Below are 19,911 nucleotides of genomic sequence, written 5' to 3'. Positions count from 1 at the left end.
TTATCATACAAAGTTGTATAAATATACATAGAATTATTTACAAATAGGTAAGCATATGTACAAAGACTAGAAGGGAATACATGGGAAAATATATATGTTAGGGTACCGGGTTTATGTTTCTTTTTCATTATTTTATAATTATCTGACACTGAGGTAGGACTATTTTAGTGTTAGACAATCTACTATAAATGTATTTTTTCGAGAGTTTCCCTGGCATTCAGGTCATTCAATCTCTACCAGTTTTCTGCTGTTGCAAAACAAATTACCACAGGCTTAACATTCCTGGCCAAAAGTGCAGTGAGTGCCAAGATCCTGAAGTACCTGCATACCTGGATTAAGGTTTGTACAGCAGGGCTAGAGTGAGAGAGCAGGAGAATAACAGAATCCCAAGTCAGGAGGCACTGTGGGCTGAGGAGATCACAAAGGGACTTCCAGGTAATTGCAAGGACTTGGAGAGAGTTGGAAAATCAACAAAAAAAATGTGAGCAGAACGGCGACATGATCTGACCTACAAACTCATTAGGATCACTTGTTAATATGAACTTGTGAGAAATTCAAGGGAAGAAACAGAGAGACCAATTAGGAATCTGTTTCTAGAAATCTAGACAAGAAATAATGGCGATCTGGACCTGAATGTCAGTGATGGAGATGGTGAGGAGGGATTGGATTGGATATTTTGGAGGGGTCAGGGGCACATTCATGGCATGTGGAAGTTCCCAGATGAGGGATCAAACCCATGCCATAGCAATGGCCCAAGCTGCTGCAGTGACAACACCGGATTCTTAACCACCAGAGAACTCTGGATTCTGGATATTTTTTGAAAATAGAGCTGAATTTTTCTAATAGTCTAAATGTAAGGTAAAAGAAAAACAGAAAAGTCAGAGATGACTCCAAAGTTTTTGACTTGAGCAACCAAAAGGATGAAATTGCCATTCATGAAAACAGAAGAGACTGTAGGAAGAGCAGGTTTGTCTGGGAGCCATCAGGTGCTCAGTTCTGGACAGGCTGAATCTTAACTGCTTGTTAACGTCGGATGTAGGAGTTCCTATTGTGGCTCAGCAGTTAACCAATCTGATTAGCATCCACGGAGGACACAGGTTTGATTTCTGGACTTGCTCAGTGGGTTTAAAGATCCAGCATTGTCATGAGCTGTGGTGTAGGTTGCAGACGGGGCTCAGAATCCTGAGTTGCTGTGGCTGTGGCGCAGGCCAACAGCTACATTTCCAATTCGACCCCTAGCCTGGGAATATCCATATGCCATGAGTGAGGCCCTAAAAAGCAAAAAACAAAACAAAACAACAACAACAAAAATCTGATGTATAAGATGGCCAGCAAACACATGAAAAAATGCTCAACATCGCTGATTATAAGAGAAATGCAAATCAAAACTGCCATGAGATACCACCTCACACCAGTCAGAATGGCCATCATTAATAAGTCCACAAATAACAAGTGCTGGAGGGGCTGTGGAGAAAAGGGAACCCTCCTGCACTGTTGGTGGGAATGGAAACTGGTACAGCCACTATGGAGAACAGTTTGGAGATACCTTAGAAATCTATACATAGAACTTCCATATGACCCCACAATCCCACTCTTGGGCATATATCCAGACAAAACTCTACTTAAAAGAGACACATGCACCCGCATGTTCATTGCAGCACTATTCACAATAGCCAGGACATGGAAACAACCCAAATGTCCATCAACAGATGATTGGATTCGGAAGAGGTGGTATATATACACAATGGAATACTACTCAGCCATAAAAATAATGGCATAATGCCATTTGCAGCAACATGGATGGAACTAGAGACTCTCATACTGAGTGAAATGAGTCAGAAAGACAAAGACAAATACCATATGATATCACTTATAACTGGAATCTAATATCCAGCACAAATGAACATCTCCACAGAAAAGAAAATCATGGACTTGGAAAATAGACTTGTGGCTGCCCAATGGGAGAGGGAGGGAGTGGGAGGGATCGGGAGCTTGGGGTTATCAGACACAACTTGGAATAGATTTACAAGGAGATCCTGCTGAGTAGCTTTGAGAACTTTGTCTAGATACTCATGTTGCAACAGAACAAAGGGTGGGGGAAAAAATGTATACATGTAAGAATAACTTGATCCCCATGCTGTACAGCAGGGAAAAAAAAAATCTGATGCATATACAAGCCTAGAGTCAGGGGAGAGATCTAGCTAAGACAGAAACTTGGGGTCTGCAGATAGTATTTAAAGTAAAAAAACTGGAGGAAATCACCAGAGAATGATTTATAGCTAGGAAAATCTCCAGGGACACGCCAATGTTTAGAGTCAGAGAGATGAGGAATCAGCAAAAGAGATGAAGAACAATTAGCCAGTGAGATAAAAAGAAAACTAGAGTCTGTAGTGTCCTGAACTAAGAAACATTTGTTTGTGGCACTTTTTTCTGGCTTTACAAGATCCACTAGCTAATCTTGTATCTTTCTCCCACTCCAGCCCTAAAGTCAGCCATTTCTTCAAGAGGCCCTGATTCCTTTTATTAAAGAATGGTATTAGACACCAATATCTAGGCCTTGAGTGTGCTCATTGCTACCTGGGTGTCATTGCTTCTAGACCCTCCCAGAAGACAGCCTAGGCAATAAGTGTGCATACATGTAGGAGCACATATACATGTATCTATAACTGTTTCCATATATACTATATATTATATAATATATTGAGCTAAACATGAGTTCACACTGCTTTCACTGACAGTTTCAGTACCACAGGGCTCATTCTAGTTTTCCTATCTTGCTTCTCTGTAACCTTCCTCTCTGACAATGAGAAATGTAGTTCCCACCAATGGAAGTCATTCTTGACCTTGACAGTGTAGGGCTCTAAAGCTGGGATGGAATGAATTTAAGAGACAGTGAGAAGAGAGAAATCAGAGTTAGCAACTATAGACTACATGGTAGTTCTCAATTTTTAGCCTGTATCAGAATCATCTGGAAGGCTTATTAAAGAGATTGCTGGGGAAAACTCCCTGAATATTTTATTCAATAGATCTGAAGTGGGGCCCAAGAATTTGCATATCTAACGAGCTGCTGGGTGGGACTGATGCTATATCTCAAAGTGTATTTGGAGAACCACCAGACTCAAGGAGTTCTCCTTGAAAAAGGAAGGAAGTGGGGCAGTAGGAACTAAAATAATATTGTAAATCAACTATCCTTCAATTAAAAAAAGAAATGGACTAGTACATAGAGAGTTAAGTGGGTCATGAGAAGTTTTTTGAGTGGGTGCATGCATGCATGTGCGTGTGTGTGTTTTAAGAAAAAAAGTAATGATACATCTATAATCTTATGAAAAGAGTCCAGTAAAGAAGAAAATAGTGGTGCAAGAGACAGAGGTGGTTGGGGATGGTAGGGAATTACTGAAGCAAAATCCTTGAGCTGGTGAGAGAGGATAGAATCAGTGCCAAGAAAGAGCCGGCCTTAAAAAGGAACATGTTCAGGGACTTCCCACTGTGGTGTAGTAGGTTAAGATCCAGGGTTGTCTCTGCAGCAGTGCAGGTTCAATCCCTGGCCCAGCACATGGCATAGGTTGCAGCTTAGATTCCATCCCTGGCCTGGGAACTTCCATATGCTGCAGGTACAGTCAACAAAGAAAAAGAGAGAGAGAGGAGCATGTTCAGTTCCTTCATGGAAACAGGAGGGAAGGCAATGCATATTGGAACAAATGGAGATTGCTAGGAGAGGTGGTGTAGGGTATTACAAGTTCTCTTCTGACTGCCTCTCATATCTCAATGAGAGAAAATGCACAGTCATCAGTTCACATAAGAGGCTGGGGGAGGCAATGTTAGAGGTTGAAGGTGAAAAGAATGAAATAATCACTAGGAGAATGTGGCTGTGAATAAATTCAAGAAATAAGGGATGATGACTGTGCAGCATTAAAGGACCACGTGGGGTTAAAAGACCAGGAACTGAAAGTGAGACCTGTCCAGTGTGGTTATGTTTTTTTTTTCCTCCAGCCACATTCAGAAGTACAGAAGCAGGGATGGTGTAAGAGAAGAGTTGGATTTGAGCAGGATATGGGTTTTGCAAGGGAAGACAATACAGTGACGGGGGGGATAGATTTGCCTTGTTAGCTGTGATAAAAGCACTTTCAATTTGTTTTGCCTTATGAAATATTCAGTATAAATACTTTCTAAATTTATCTTTCCCATTATTGAAGCAATAATAATGGCAGTTTTGAAGGCTGTGAACATCATGGAAATGCGTTTATAATATATTGTTACTGAAAAAAAAGTAGAATACAAAACTGGGTCTGTTCTGGAATTACACTTAAATAAACATGACAAAAGTATGTGGACAAATCTGGGTCCAGGGAGAAGTTTAATGGTTTGGCAGAATTTAGGGGGAACTTCCTTCTTACCTTTCTTTATTTTATGTTCAATTCAGGTCATTAAACATGAATTGAGCGTCTATTGATGTTGGACACTGTTCTAGGCTCCAAGAGCACAAAAAGAAGAAAAAGGAAGAGGAGGAATTATAGTTCTTTTACTTGGGAAGCTTACGGCTAAGAATGCAAGTGCCATTTTGTTTTGTTTTGTTTTGTTTGTTTTTGTTTGTTTTAGCTTTTTAGGGCCCCATCCATGGCACATGGAGGTTCCCAGGCTAGGGGTCAAATCAGAGCTACAGCTGCCGGCCTACACCATAGCCACAGCAACGCAGGATCTGAGCCGCACCTGTGACATACACCACAGCTCATGGCAATGCCAGGGCCTTAACCCACTGAGTGAAGCCAGGGATCGAACCTGCAACTTCATGGTTTCCTAGTCAGATTTGTTTCCGCTGCACCACAATGGGAACTCCAAATGCCATGTTTTTATTTGCATAAGGAATTATTACATTAAAAGTATTACCATAAATGTGGCAAATATGATGTTAGTCTCCTTAATAGACTGCATTGGTTCTCTTAGTTGTAGGTAGCAGAAACCTACTAAAACTGACTAAAACAAAAAGAGAGATCTGATTTAAGGGCTGGGTCGCAGAACCTAAGGGCAGTAGGCAGCAGGACCCTGGGAGCAAGCTGGAAGCAGGGACCTGCATACAACACAACTAGTCTATCATCTCTACTCTGCTCTCAATGTTGCCTTCATTCCTCTCTTCCTTCTTTTCCTCCTTAGTCACATGGTGGAAAATGATCATCTGTTGCTCTACTTGCTACTGGTTCAGTCATTGGAAAAAGTCTCTCTCTCTCTCTCTCTCAAAACCTGGCTTTCTCAGCTTGGGTCAGACATCTGTTACTTCACTAATAAAACAGCAAATTGGTCTAAGGAACAGATTTTGGCCAACATGGAGCCAGATGGCCACCTCTGAGCCAAAGGGCTGTGTTCTATTTTTAAAACATGGCTGCCAGGAGTCCCACCACTGTAAGCAATGAGGATGAAAGGGAGAGGCCATTCTCAAAATTACCAGGGTTATCATCCCAGAAGACATCGGTTACAATCTTCCCCTTTTCTGCCAAACACCTACCCTCTTCTACTGCACATAAAATTCCAAAAAAAAATGACCTTAGCTAAAATACTGCAATTATTATCTCCCCAATGGCAACGTCACACTCAGCTACTGTGCTAAGAGGAGATTTCATAGAACCACTGTTCTTCATTCAAAATCTTTAGGTAATATCTATTATTTCTTAAGTACAATCCCAATCTGGTCCGGCTATGGTTGGTTCTTCCCGATTCTGCAAGTGGTGGAAAATGATCACTGTACCCAACCCCTACCCAATATACAAAGATGCAGGAAAAATAACCACAAAAAACAAATCTCCAGATGGTCACTGGCCCAAAATATATATTTTATCCTTTTTGTTAGACACAGTAAAGTACATGAAATTACTGATGTATTTCATGGATCACTAATAAGTTCTATTTGAGGAATTCCACTTGAAAATTCCTCCATGACACAAATTTTTTTTTTTGGGGGGGGCGCGCCGTGCCCACAACATGTGGAAGTTCCGCGGCCAGGGATCAAACCTGAGCCCCAGCAGTGAAAACACCAAATCCTTAACTGCTAGGCCACCAGGGAATTCTGATCAACTGTCTTTATTGCCTTTACAGCCCTAATTCTGCTAAATGGTATTCCAGAAAAATGGCAATGTCCACACACCTTCTGTTTCTTAGCAGAAACAGTGAGGAATCTGCCCACCACGTTTGATCCATTTAAGGGCCTTGGTCTTGGGCCACACATGCAAAATTGGAATGTAGGGTCGGGTAGCAAGACAGCTTTTCTCTAGAATTACACTGGAATATTGCCCCTGTAACTCAGGCTCCATCCTTGGTCCTAGAAGCCATATCCCTTGTTTCAATGCAGGGCCTAGAAGAAAATGCTTTGCAGGGACCTAGGTCCTCCAAGAGTCTCTTTTCTAACTGCCAGATTCTCCATCTTCCCAATGAGAACCTAAAACTTGGTTTTAGAAATTGGCCATAAAAAGAAGAAAAAAAAAAAAAAAGAAGAAGCCCCATTGTAGCTCTGCAGGTTAAGAACCCACCAAGTATCCATGAGAATGAGGGTTCAATCCCTGGCCTCGCTTAGTGGGTTAAGGATCCCTCGTTGCTGTGAGCTGTGGTGTAGGCTGCAGATGTGGGTCGGATCCAGTGTTGCTGTGACTGGGATATAGGCCTGCAGCTGCAGCTCTGATTCAACCCCTAGCCTGGGAACTTCCACATGCCACAGGTACAGCTGTAAAAAGAAAAGAAAAAAAGGAAAAGAAAATCAGGTGGAATAGAGAATATGGCTATTATCTTTCACCCAAACAAGTGATTTTCTGACCTTAAATTGCCTCACTTTACTAGATACTAACAGGAAGGATGTCTCTGGATGAGTTATATCACTTTTCTATCATTCTCTGACTACTTTCAGCCAGACTCCTGAGTTACCACTGACTGTGACACTACCTTGAGAACACAGAATGCAGCCTCACCTGCCTCCAGTAACTATGCCCACTCACAAGGACCAGGTGCTCTATTAGTTGTATTTGAAAGATGTCTTCTCAAAGGAATCCAAAGGCTGTGAGAGTACAGAATCATCAGGAGGGATGCAACCCATTTTCCATAATATGAACTAAAACTGGGATTTAATCCTAACCAAACCTCTGCCTCCCACATTCACTCAAGTCAGCTTTGCTGATGCCTCTCATTGCAGAATGTTTTCCTCTGTTTTTTCAGGTAATGGGATGGCAAATGCGGCTGCCAAGAGCTTCTGATTTTACATGTTTCTGGACTATGCGAATGAAGGAAAAAATAGCTTTCTCAACCCTTTGAAGGTCAGATGGACCAATCAATGGCATCTAGGCAGCCTGGCTCATACCTTATAAAGGTAGCTAGGGAACTTAGCCAGAGTAGTCACAGAGAACAGGGGTGGACAGTTTCTACATAAAGAGGACACACACTTGGTCAACAATCACATAAAACTGTATGCCAACAAACTTAGAGAACTCAGATTAAATGAAGTCCTGGAAAGATACAAACTATCAAAACTGACTCAAAAGAAATAGAAAATCTGAAGAAAACTCTAACAAGAGATCAAATCAGTAAATTTAAAACCATCCTTAAAGAAATGCCTGGGCCCAAATGGCTTCACTCATGAATTCTTCCAAGTATTTAAGGAAGAAATTACCAATTCTTCACAAACTCTTCCAAAAAATAGAAAGAGCACCTTCCAGCTCATTCTATGTGACCTGGTTCCAAAGCCAAAGATTTTTAAGAAAAAACGCCAGGTCAGTATCTCTTATGAATGTAGGTGAAGAAACCCTGAACAAAATACTAGAAAACCAAATCCAGCAACATATAAAAAGGATTAATCACCATGACCCAAGTATAATTTATCCCAGGAATGCAAGATTGACATACCAGTCATTAAAAAAAATTAATGTAATGCATCATATCAATAGACAAAAGGACAGGATAATCTCAATAGATACAGAAAAAGCTTTGTTTGAAAAAAAAAGCTTTTCAGAAAAAAAAGTTTGACAAACTGTAACACTTTGTCATGATAAAAATACTCAACAAAGACCAAAAGGGAACTTCCTCTACCTGCTAAAAGGTATCTACCAAAAATCTATGATTAACATTATTCTTAATATTAAAATTCTGAATTCTCTCTCCCTAAAATCAAGAACAAGGATATTCATTCTTATCACTTCTATTCAACACTGTGCAGGAGATGATAGCCAAGACAATTTAGGCAAGAAAAATAAAAGGCATCTAGACTGAAAAGGAGGAAATAAAACTCTCTCAACTGTGACATTTTACGTACAGAAAATCCTGATAAATCCATAAAAAAAAAGCTATTAGAACTAATGAACAAGTTCTGCAAGGTTGCAGGACACAAGAGCAATATACAAAAATCAACTGTATTTCTATTTACTAGCAATGAACAATCAGAAACTTTAATAATTCCACTGAGCATAGTACCAAAAGATAAAATACTTACACATAAATTTTTAAAGAAGTACAACTGAAAAGTACAAATTACTACTGAAGAAAAATAACAATCTAAGTGAATAGAAAGACATCCCATCCCATGTCAGTGAACAGGAAAAACACTGTTAAGATGGCAATATTCCTTAAACTGATATATAGATTTAGTGCACTCTCCAACAAAATTCTAACTTTTGCAGGAATTGACAGGCTTCCTCTAAAATACATGTGGAAATATAAAGGACCCAGAATAGCCAAAACCATAGTGGAAGCTTGCACTTTCCAATTTCGAAACATATACAAAAGCAACAGTGATGAAGACAGTGTGGTACTGACAAAAGGATGACATACAGCTCAATGGAATAGAATTAAAATCCACACATTAACCTTCACATTTATCATCCGTTGATTTTCAACCATAATGTCAATACAGTTAAGTGAGAGAAAGAATATTCTTTCCAACAGATAGGGCTGAGACAACTGGATACCTCCATACCAAAAAATAAAATAAAGTTGGACCCATTCCTCACACCACACACAAAAATTCCAAATGGATCACAAACCTAAATGCAAAAGCCAAAACTATAAAAACTCTTAGAAGAGGATGGGATTAAGATGGTGGAATAGAAGGACTGGAACTCAACTTCTCTCCTAAAAATAACAAAATTTACAACCAAATGCTGAGCAACCTTCAACCGAATGGACGAATGGACGGGAAACTTTCAAAAAGATAGCCTACTCCAGAAGACAAAGAGGAGGCCACATCAAGAGGTAGGAGGGGCAATTACATGACATAAGCAACCCCATAATTCCCAGGTGGGAAGCCCCACAGACTGGAAAGTAACTGGTTCACAGAGACTCACCTACAGGAGTGAGAGTTCTGAACCCCACATCAGACTCTCAAATGCGGGGAACTGGCACTGGGAGAAAGAGCCCCTGGAGCATCTGGCATTGAAAGCAAGTGGGGCTTGTGCCCATGGGCTCCACAGGATTGGGGGAAACGGAGACCCCATTCTTAAAAGGCGCACACAGAGTGTCACGTGCACTGAGTCCCAGGGCAAAGCAAAGTCTCCATAGGAATCTGGGTCAGACCTGACTGCAGTTCTTGGAGGACCTCCTGGGAAAATAGGAGTAAATGTGGCTTGTTGTCGGGGAAGGACATTGGAAGCAAAGCTCTTGGGAATATTCAGCAGAGTGCCTTTCTCTGGAGGTGGCTGTTTTGGGAAAATCTAGCCCCACCCATCAGCACTGAGAAGCCCCAGGCCAAACAACAATCCAGGTGGGATCACAGCCCCGCCCATCAGTAACAGACCCCCCAGGCACACAGCCCTCTCTAATCTCACCCAGAGACAAAGCCCCACCCACCGGAGGGATAGGAATCAGTTCCACCTACCAACGGGCAGGCACCAACCCTATTATCTGTAAAAAAGTCACCACACCAAAAACCTATAAAAATGAAAAGACAGAGAACTATAACTCAGATGAGGGAGAAAGAAAAAAACCCAGAAAAACAGCTAAAAACTCTTAGAAGAAAACACAGGTACAGGAGTTCCTGTCATGGCGCAGTGGTTAACGAATCCGACTAGGAACCATGAGGTTGCGGGTTTGGTCCCTGCCCTTGCTCAGTGGGTTAAAGGATCTGGCGTTGCCGTGAGCTGTGGTGTAGGTTGCAGACGCGGCTCAGATCCCGCGTTGCTGTGGCTCTGGCCTAGGCCAGTGGCTACAGCTCCGATTTGACCCCTAGCCTGGGAACCTCCATATGCCCTGGGAGTGGCCCAAAGAAATAGCAAAAAGACCAAAATAAATAAATAAATAAATAAAGTTTAAAAAAAAAAAGAAGAAAACATAGGTACAAATCTTAATGACCTTGGGTTAGGCAAAGCTTTCTTAAATATGACACCAAAAGCATAAGCAACAATGGGAAAATAGATAAGTTGTCAGTTTGTTGACATAGTCAAAATTTAAAATACATGCATCAATGGACATCATCATAAAAATGAAGACAATCTATAAATGAGAGAAAATATTTTCAAGTTATATATCTGATAAGTAAATTGTATTCAGAGTGCTTACAACTCAATGATAAAAAGACAAGGAGTTCCTGTTGTGGCACAGCGGAAACGAATCCAACTAGGAACCATGACATTTCGGGTTCGATCCCTGGCCTTTCTCAGGGTTAAGGATCTGGCATTGCCATGAGCTGTGGTGTAGGTCACAGACACAGCTGGAATCCAGCGTTGCTGTAACTGTGGTGTAGGCCGGCAGCCATAGCTCTGATTGGACCCCTAGCCTGGGAACCTCCATATGCCGCCGGCACGGCCCTAAAAAAAGCGATAAAATAAAACAAAGTAAAATGACAAATAACCCAACTTTCAATAGGGTAAAAATCTGCATAGATCTCCAATGATATACAACTGGCATCAATAAGCACATGAGAAAAATGCCCAACATCACTAATACTTAGGGAAATTTAAATCAAAATCACAATTGTATACAATTTCACACCCACCAGGATGCCTATAATCAAACAGACAGATAATAACAAGTATTGATAAGGATGTGAAGTAATTGGAACCCTCATACATGGTTAATGGAATGTAAAATGATGCAGCCACATTAGGAAACAATTTGGCAGTTTAAACATAGACTTACCAAGTGATTAAACATAGATTAATCAAGAGATAATTTTAAAAATATAAAATAGTGAGTTACCAAGTGATTCAGTAATTTCACTTTTAGATGTGTATCCAACAGAAATTGAGACATATGTCCACACAGAAACTTGCACACAAATGTTCACAGAAGCATTATTCAAAACTTTCCTTAAAAAAGACAATGCAGGGAGTTCCCGTCGTGGCGCAGTGGTTAACGAATCCGACTAGGAACCATGAGGTTGCGGGTTCGGTCCCTGCCCTTGCTCAGTGGGTTAACGATCCGGCGTTGCCGTGAGCTGTGGTGTAGGTTGCAGATGCGGCTTGGATCCCGCGTTGCTGTGGCTCTGGCGTAGGCTGGTGGCTACAGCTCCGATTCAACCCCTAGCCTGGGAACCTCCATATGCCGCGGGAGCGGCCCAAGAAATAGCAACAACAACAACCAAAAAAAAAAAAAAAAAAAAAAAGGACAATGCACCTGCATGTTCACTGCAGCAGTATTCACAATAGCCAAGACATGGAAACAACGCAAATGTCCATTGACTGATGATTGGATTAGGAAGATGTGGTGTATATATATATATATATATATATATATATATATATATATATATATAATGGAATACTACTCAGCCATAAAAAAGAACAAAATAATTGCATTTGCAGCAACATGGATGGAACTAGAGACCCTCATCCTGAGTGAAGTAAGTCAGAAAGAGAAAGACAAATACCATAGGATATAGGATATCACTTATATTTGGACTCTAATATATGGCACAAATGAAACTTTCCACTGAAATGAAAATCAGGGACCTGGACAACAGACTTGTGGTTGCCAAGGGGGAGGGGGAGGGAGTGGGATGGATTGGGAATTTGGGGTTTACAGACGCAGACTATTGCCTTTGCAATGGATTAGCAATGAGATCCTGTTGTGTAGCACTGGGAACTATGTCTAGTTACTTATGATGCAGTATGACAATGTGAGAAAAAAGAATGTATTCATGTGTGTCTAACTGGGTCACCATGCTGTACAGTAGAAAAAAAAAAATAATGTATTTGGAAAATAAAAAATAACCCCAAAGTGGGAACAACCCAAATGTATAATACCTGATTAATGGGTCAGTAAAATACAGTATATTTATACAATGAAATATTACTTAGCAATAAAAACTAACAAAGTCCTGATACCTCTTACAATATGGAGGAATATTGAAAATATTATGCTAAGCAAAAAAAATGACAAAAGACCACATAATTTATGAATATTTTATATATAATGTGCAGAATGGGTTAGGGAGCAGGGGGATTGAAAAGAAAAGGGAAGAACAGCTAATGAGTACAGAGCTCCATATGGGGATGATAAAAAATGTTCTAAACTTGACTTTGATGATTGTCACACAACTCCAAGAATATACTAAAAACCACTGACTTGTATTCTTTTAATTAAATGGTATGTGAATTACATCTCAGCAGAGCCATTTTACAAAAATGAAAAGAATTATATTGTCTTTTTTACTGAAATATAGTTGATGTACGATATTATGTTAGTTTCGGGTGTACTGTGCTGTGATTTGACATTTGCATACATTATGGAATGATCACTACAATAAGTCTAGTAAGCATCTTTAATCAAGTCTTGAGATAAGATTTAGATCAGAAAATGCTGATCAAAACATTGGAAGCCTTCCAGGTTTAGTGAAAACGTATCCAATGGATCTTTAAGAAAACTTCCAAAATGATACAAATGAACTTCTTTACAAAATAAAAACAGACTCATAAACACAGAAAACAAACCTATGGTTACCAAAGGGCAGGGTAAATTAGGGGTCTGGGATTTATAGATACACACTACCACATATAAAATAGATAACCAACCAGGGCCTTCTGTATAGCACAGGGAATTAACTCAATATTTTATAATAACCTATAATGGAAAAAAATCTGAAAAAGTATATATATATATACACATACATGTATAACTGAATCACTTTGTGGTGCACATCAAACTAAGACAACATTGTAAATCAACTGTACTTGAATCAAAAATTTTTTTAAAAGAGAGTTCCCATTGCGGCTCAGCAGTAATGAACCCCACTAGTATCCATGAGGATGCAGGTTTGATCCCTGGCTATAGCTGCCGGCCTATACCAGAGCCACAGCAACACCAGATCTGAGCTGCATCTCTGACCTACACCACAGCTCACAGCAATGCCAGATCCCACTGAGTGAGGCCAGGGATCGAACCCACAACCTCATGGTTCCTAGTCAGATTCGTTTCTGCTGTGCCATGACAGAAACTCCAAACCTGTAATCATTTTGCCCACAAAAGTTTTGAATATGGACTATATCTCACTCATAGGAAAGCAATGTGTTTTAGGGAGTTCCACTGTGGCTCAGCGGTAACGAACCCAACCAGTATCTACGAGGACTGGCCTTGCTCAGTGAGTTAAGGATCCAGCGTTGCTGTGGCTTGGATCTGGCACTGCTATGGTTGGCGTAGGCCAGCAGCTGTAGCTCCGATTTGACCCTTAGCCTAGGAATTTCCATATGCAGCAGGTGCGGCCCTAAAAAGACAAAAAAATAAAGAGTAAGCAATGTGTTTTAAAAACTGAAATTATTCCAGTAAACATCATGTCCTTTTCAGGTAATACTTAGAGTCCTCACTAGCTATTTATTTTCAGAACGAGCAGTAATTATTTTTCATCTGAAATAACTCTCTGACTTTCAAATCTCCTCTATTTCTAAGAATTCATTTTAGTGAAATTTTGTTTGTTTGTTTGTTTGTTTTGTTTTGTTTTGGCTGCACCCGAGGCATATGGAAGTTCCCAGGCCAAGGACTGAACCTACGCCATAGCCGTGGCAACACTGGATCCTCAACCCACTGAGCCACAACAGGAACTACAAAACTATTTTATTTTTACTGCCTTTTCTGCACACAATCTTTTCCTCGTAAATCTTACTTTGTTCAGATTATTCTTCTCAAAAAAAAATGCTTGTTATATTTCACTTTGGAAAATGTCAGTTTTAAGAACTTAACCCACATCACCCTACTCACACCTGGTTCCCTTAAATACAGAACAGGCTATGTTCCATCCCCGCCACCAGAGGGAGGAGGAGAGGTTCTTCCTAAGCAAGACTGGCCATAACTTGAAAACACAAAAGATCTTTTTCCTTTTCCCCAGTTTTCCCACAGTACTGGGCACATTTCTATTTTATTTGGTCCAGAAGTAAAGACCATTTTCATCATTTTTCTCAAAGAATAATTTAAGTTGCATAATCAGATCTATTGGACATGCTGTGGGCTCCCAGCTACCTTTCCAGATTTCCTTTGACTTGAGCTCACGAAGAACTCCAATTTCACTGTTGGTGGGAATGCAAATTTGTGCAGCCACTATGGAAGACAGTATGGAGATTCCTCAAAAAAATTAAAAATAGAACCACCATACAATCCAGAAATTCCACTCCTGGGTATTTATCTTAAGACACGACTTCAAAAAGACAAAAGCACCCCAGTGTTTACTGTATCTTTTTTTTTTTTTTTTTTTTTTTGGCTGCACCTGTGGCATGGAAAAGTTCCCAGGCCAAGGAGCAAACTCTCATCACAGCAGTAACTCAACCACAGCAGCAACAACATTGAGCCTTTAACCCCTAGGCCACCAGGGAACTCCTATTGCAGCATCTTTTTTTTTTTTTTTACAACAGCCAAGATATGGAAGCAACCTAAATGTCCATCAATAGATGAATGGATGAAGATGTGGTACATACATACAATGGAATATTATTCAGCTATTTGCGACAACATGGATGGAACTTGAGGGCTTTATGCTAAGTAAAGTCAGAGAAAAACAGATACCATACGGTTTCACTTTTATGTGGAATCTTAAAAATGAAACAAATGAACAAACAACCAAGAGCAATAAACTCGTAGATACAAAGAACAAACTGGTGGTTGTCAGAAGAGAGGGGGATGGGCAAAATAGGTGAAGGGGATCAAGAGGTGAAGGGAACCCAGTTATAAAATAAATGTCACAGGGATGTAAGGTACAGCACAGAAAATACAGTCAATAATATTGAAATTACTTTGTTATGAGCATAGATGGTAATATTGTGGTGACTCTTTCATAACGTATAAAAATACTGAATCACTATGTTGTAGACCTGAGACTAATAATACTGTAAGTCAGCTATACTTCAATAACATAAACAACAAAGCACTCCAATTTAAACATGTGCCCTGCAGTGTGAAACCTGGAAGGGAGAGCACCCAGGGGGGGCTCGGGCAGAGGCTGTTTACCAGGGCACACAGAAACATTTCAATTAGTAACTGGCACAGCCAGTTATCAGCCCTGAATATGTGCTCAAAGACAGGTCCAAAAGCAAAGACAGGTCCAGCTTAGACCTTTAGCAGCAGATGCCTCAGAAGAAAAGAGAGAGACGTGTAGAGACTTTCATTTTATGCTCTACACAAGTCCCTAGCGCTTAAATTTTTTACAACAAGCATTCCACTTTGTGTAATTCTTTTTTTAACCTAGCAAAAAGAACAAAGATCTGCTGCTCTCCCTGAGCTTCTGGAAGCCCATCCCAGGATCCCAGTAAATTACTATCCTGACATTGTTGTGTAAAGTATGAGACCTAACACTTTTATTTCTCCAGACCATGGTACTATTAATGGATAAACAGAGGAAGGAAAGTTTGGGGCAAGCTAGGTGAGCATCCAATCCTGGTGACTTAAGCCAAAGCACTGAAAAAAACACTTCTTTTTTTTTTTTGTATTTTTAGGGCCGCACCTGCACCATATGGAAGTTCAGGCTAGGGGTCAAATCGGAGCTGTAGCTGCGGCCAACACCACAGCCACAGCCACACCAGATCTGAACCTTGTCTATGACCTACACCACAGCTCACCACAATGCTGGATCTTTAACCCACAGAGCAAGGCCAGGGATCCAAGTTGCAACCTCATGGAACCTAGTCGAGCTCATTACCACTGAGCCACGACAGGAACTCCTGAAAATTCCACAAAGTTGGGCAATGCTTCGAGAACTCCTTGATCTCCCTGGAATGCCTGCATTGCTGGAGAAAACAGGGCAGCTGGTCCCAGGACCAGCAGCAGCATCACCTGGGGCTAGCTAGGAAGGCAAATTCTCAGACCCCACACCAGTGGAATCAGGAAGTCTGGGCGTGGGCCCAACCATCTGCATCTTTTTGCCACACCCACACACAGTACATAGAACTTCCAGGCCAGAAATTGAACCCATGCCATAGCAATGACAACACCAGATCCTTAACCCACTAGGCCCCCAAGGAACACTACAGCAATGTGCATTTAGCAAGCCCTCCAGGGGAGTCTGACTCAGTAAAGTCAGAATCTCTGCCTTAAGGCATCTGTGTCCCCTGGAGGGGATCCATTGCTGGAGCCACCTGTGGGAACAAAGGAGCCAGCTGTGGGAGAGGCAAGAGGAGAGGAGCTTCCTCCTTGCAACCTTGGGGTGAAAGCACTTATCCAGAGGGCTGAGTGCTTGTATATTCCACAGCTTATATCACAGGGGCTCTGAAGCTTCTAACATTATAATATGATGGAAAATATAGATTTTTTTTTTTTTTCCTAATCAGAGAAGAACATGGAAGGAAGAGCAAGTTAAGAAAAAGTTGGATCCAGGATGATTTAAGAAAGGACTTACCTTTTTGAGGAAGAACATCCTACCTTCACGGGGCTCATCCACGCCCAAAATCCTACCACCAGAACCCCGCTCCTTGGGCGCAGCCTCTGTGACTGTCAGCTGACACCTCAGTGGCGAGGAGATCATCTGAGAGCAAGAGGGAGGGAAGGCAAGAGATGATGAGATAAGGAAGTACCCCCTGCGCTGTTCTCCCACCTCTACCCCCGATGGAGCTGGGAGGGTGAGCACTCTCAAGGAACCTAGGAAGGTCTGTTCCTTGAAACCAGTGTCTTGGGAGATTTCAAGCAAATTTCACTTTGCTTTCAAAACTGCTCCATCCTTCTTCCAACTTCCCTCAAGAGACAACAGAAGGGAAGGTCAGTGGCTCTCCCAGGACACAAGCTCATCACTCTGCCATTTACTGGCTATAAGACCTCAGGAAGTGGAGTTCCGGTCATGGCTCAGTGGTTAACAAACCTGACTAGTAACCGTGAGGTTGTGGGTTCAATCCCTGGCCTCACTTAGTGGGTTCAATCCCTGGCCTCACTTAGTGGGTTAAGGATCCAGCGTTGCCGTGAGCTGTAGTGTAAGTTGCAGACGCGGCTGGGATCCTGAGTTGCTGTGGCTCTGGCATAGGCCAGCAGCTACAGCTCCAATTAGACTCCTAGCCTGGGAACCTCCATATGCCCAGGTGCAGCCCCAAAAAGACAAAAGACTATATATATATATATATATATAGTCACTTTGCTGGGTCACTTTGCTTATATATATATATAAGACCTCAGGAAGTTACTTAGCCTTTCTGTGTGTGCATCAGTTGTCTGGTCTGTGAAATGGAGCAATAGTGGTAGAAGTAAACTGCCCAGCATACAGTGTTAGCTGTTATCATTGTATCAACACGTCTACCATTGAATTACATGGAGAAAAGGAAAATGTCTTCATTTAGTAAGACTTCTTCCTATAGTAAGACACTGTAAGACAGGGGCTTCCTGGGAACAAGAATAAAGTATTTTGATTCACCTTGTGAGGTTTATTAAAACAGAACCACATTAAAACCCCTAGAAATGCTTATGTTTTCATTCAGAGCGTGGACAGCAGACGAAGAAGGGACATGAGCCAGAAACCCACGGAGCAGCCATAGGTCGGATCCATTCTATATAAATCTGAGTCCTCTCCCAACCAGGAGGAGTGAAACGGTTCCTTTAATACAGCAAGACAAGCAGCCCAGGGGACGGGGATGGGGGGAGGCCTGAGGGGCGAAATGACCCAACAAGAGAGGGGGTGTTACTGAATCACATTCTTTTGCTCAACTCACAGCAAGCCAGATGCTGAGATGCCAAGGTTTGCAGCAGAGAAAGGATTTATTGACAAGGCAGCCAAGCGAGGAAACAGGAGAACAAGTCCCAAATCCACTTCCCCAAAGGTGAGGGACGAGGGGTATTTATGCTATAAAGCTGAGGCATGGGGAACATGGGGAAGTGTGATTGGAAGTAAGAAAAAGCTGAGCAACACCAGATCTGAGCCACACAGGTGCAACCAAGCTGTCAGCTTCTTCAGGGGACACGTGTTCAGACAATGGTGCGTTACCATGTTCTGAGGGTGGAGTTCAGGGCCCTCTGATGTCAAAAGGACACTTGCACATGCCCGATGGGTGGGTCAGTGGTCCCCATCAGTCTTAACCAGCTCAAGCTCAAACTGGACACAGCTGTTTAGGCTTCGTGAAGCTTGGAGGACAGATTTGTGGTTGCCAAGGAGGAGGGAGAGGCAGTGGGATGGACTGGGAATCTGGGGTTAATAGATGCAGACTATTGCCTTTGGCATAGATAAGCAATGAGATCCTGCTCTATAGCACTGGGAACTGTATCTAGTCACTTATGATGGAGGATAACATGAGAAGAATTATATATATACATATATATATGTGTGTGTGTGTGTAACTGGGTCACTTTGCTGTACAGTAGAAAATTGACAGAACACTGTAAACCAGCTATGATGGAAAAAATAAAAAACATTAAAAAAAAAAATAAGTCAAGGCTGTGCTAGCCTTGTGGTAAAGTAGTGAATGTGACAGTGGTACCCAAGTCCTCTTAGAACTTCCCAGAAGGGAAAAAAAAGTACAGACAGCTCAACAGGATTGTTGGATCAGATAAAAGATACATTAGAAATGTTTACATTTGCTGAATAAAAACCTAAGGACTGTTAGAAAAAAAAAATACAGTCCCCGGGATCCTTTGAAGTTGGGCGTGGCTATATGCCTAAATTTTGAGCAATGGAATGTAAGCAGAAGTGAGTTTACACTCTTCTCTCTTTTTCCTCTTGGCTGCCTGGAATGCAGATCCAATGGCTGGAGCTCCAAGCAGCCATCTTGGACCATGAGGTAACCATGAGCCTGGAAGCTTGGACTAACATAGATAGACAAGAGCCTGAGTCTTCTACAATTTTGTGAAACTGTCATCCAGTCTTGAACTGCCTACTTCCAGATTTCTTTTATATGAGAGAGAAATAAATTTCCAATTTATTTAATCCACTGTTATTTTTGGCTTTTCTGATACATGCAGACAAGTGTAATCCCAAGTGATACAGAGGGATTTGACACACCTAAGATATCTAATAAGATTTTTTATGTTTATGAGTGCACAGCACAATCAGGGAAACAAGGTATTTGATGCTGGTTCCTGAAGAAAGAGATGGTGAATATCCCAAATGGCAAGTGAGAGATAAATAGGGAACTTTCATAATAAAAAATAATAATTTCAGGAGTTCCTGCTATACCACTGTGGGTTAAGAATACAACTGCTGTGGCTCAGGTGGCTGTGGAGGCGCAGGTTCAATCCCCAGCCTGGCACAGTAGGTTAAAGGATCTAGGATTTTTGCAGCTGTGACTCAGATTCAGTCCCTCGCCTGGGAATCCATAGGCCATGGGTGCAGCTATAAAAAAAAAATTAACTTAAATTTAAATTTTAAAAAATAAGAATTTCAATGGGAAGATTTTTTTTTTGTCTTTTTTTTTTTTTTTTTTTTTTTTTTAGGGCCGCACCCACAGCATATTGGAGATTCCCAGGCTAGGGGTCCAATCGGAGCTGTACCTGCTGGCCTACACCACAGCCACAGCAACACAGTTACAAGCCTCATCTGCAACCTACACCATAGCTCACAGC

At 41.3% G+C, this 19,911-nt stretch overlaps 1 protein-coding gene across 7 annotated transcripts in view; it reads right to left on the bottom strand.

Annotated features, from left to right (window-relative positions):
* The window catches only part of FRMD3 (FERM domain containing 3), a 407,701-nt gene that overhangs the window by 361,311 nt on the left and 26,479 nt on the right, over positions 1–19,911 (bottom strand). For all 7 annotated transcript variants that reach the window (XM_021064660.2, XM_021064662.2, XM_084979808.1 and 4 more), the window contains one exon: positions 16,775–16,900. In XM_021064660.2, coding sequence (XP_020920319.1) covers positions 16,775–16,900 — 126 coding nt within the window. Of the gene's footprint in view, positions 1–16,774; positions 16,901–19,911 lie in introns of those variants that run through there.

Source organism: Sus scrofa, chromosome 10 (genome assembly GCF_054392235.1).
Source record: "Sus scrofa isolate SSC_HxYL_T2T_F1_AM1 chromosome 10, Sscrofa_HxYL_maternal_Yorkshire_Landrace_v2.0, whole genome shotgun sequence".
Classification (NCBI taxonomy): Eukaryota; Metazoa; Chordata; class Mammalia; order Artiodactyla; family Suidae; genus Sus; species Sus scrofa.
Note: the sequence above shows the minus strand (reverse complement) of the source record. Positions and strands in the feature narration are given on the sequence as shown.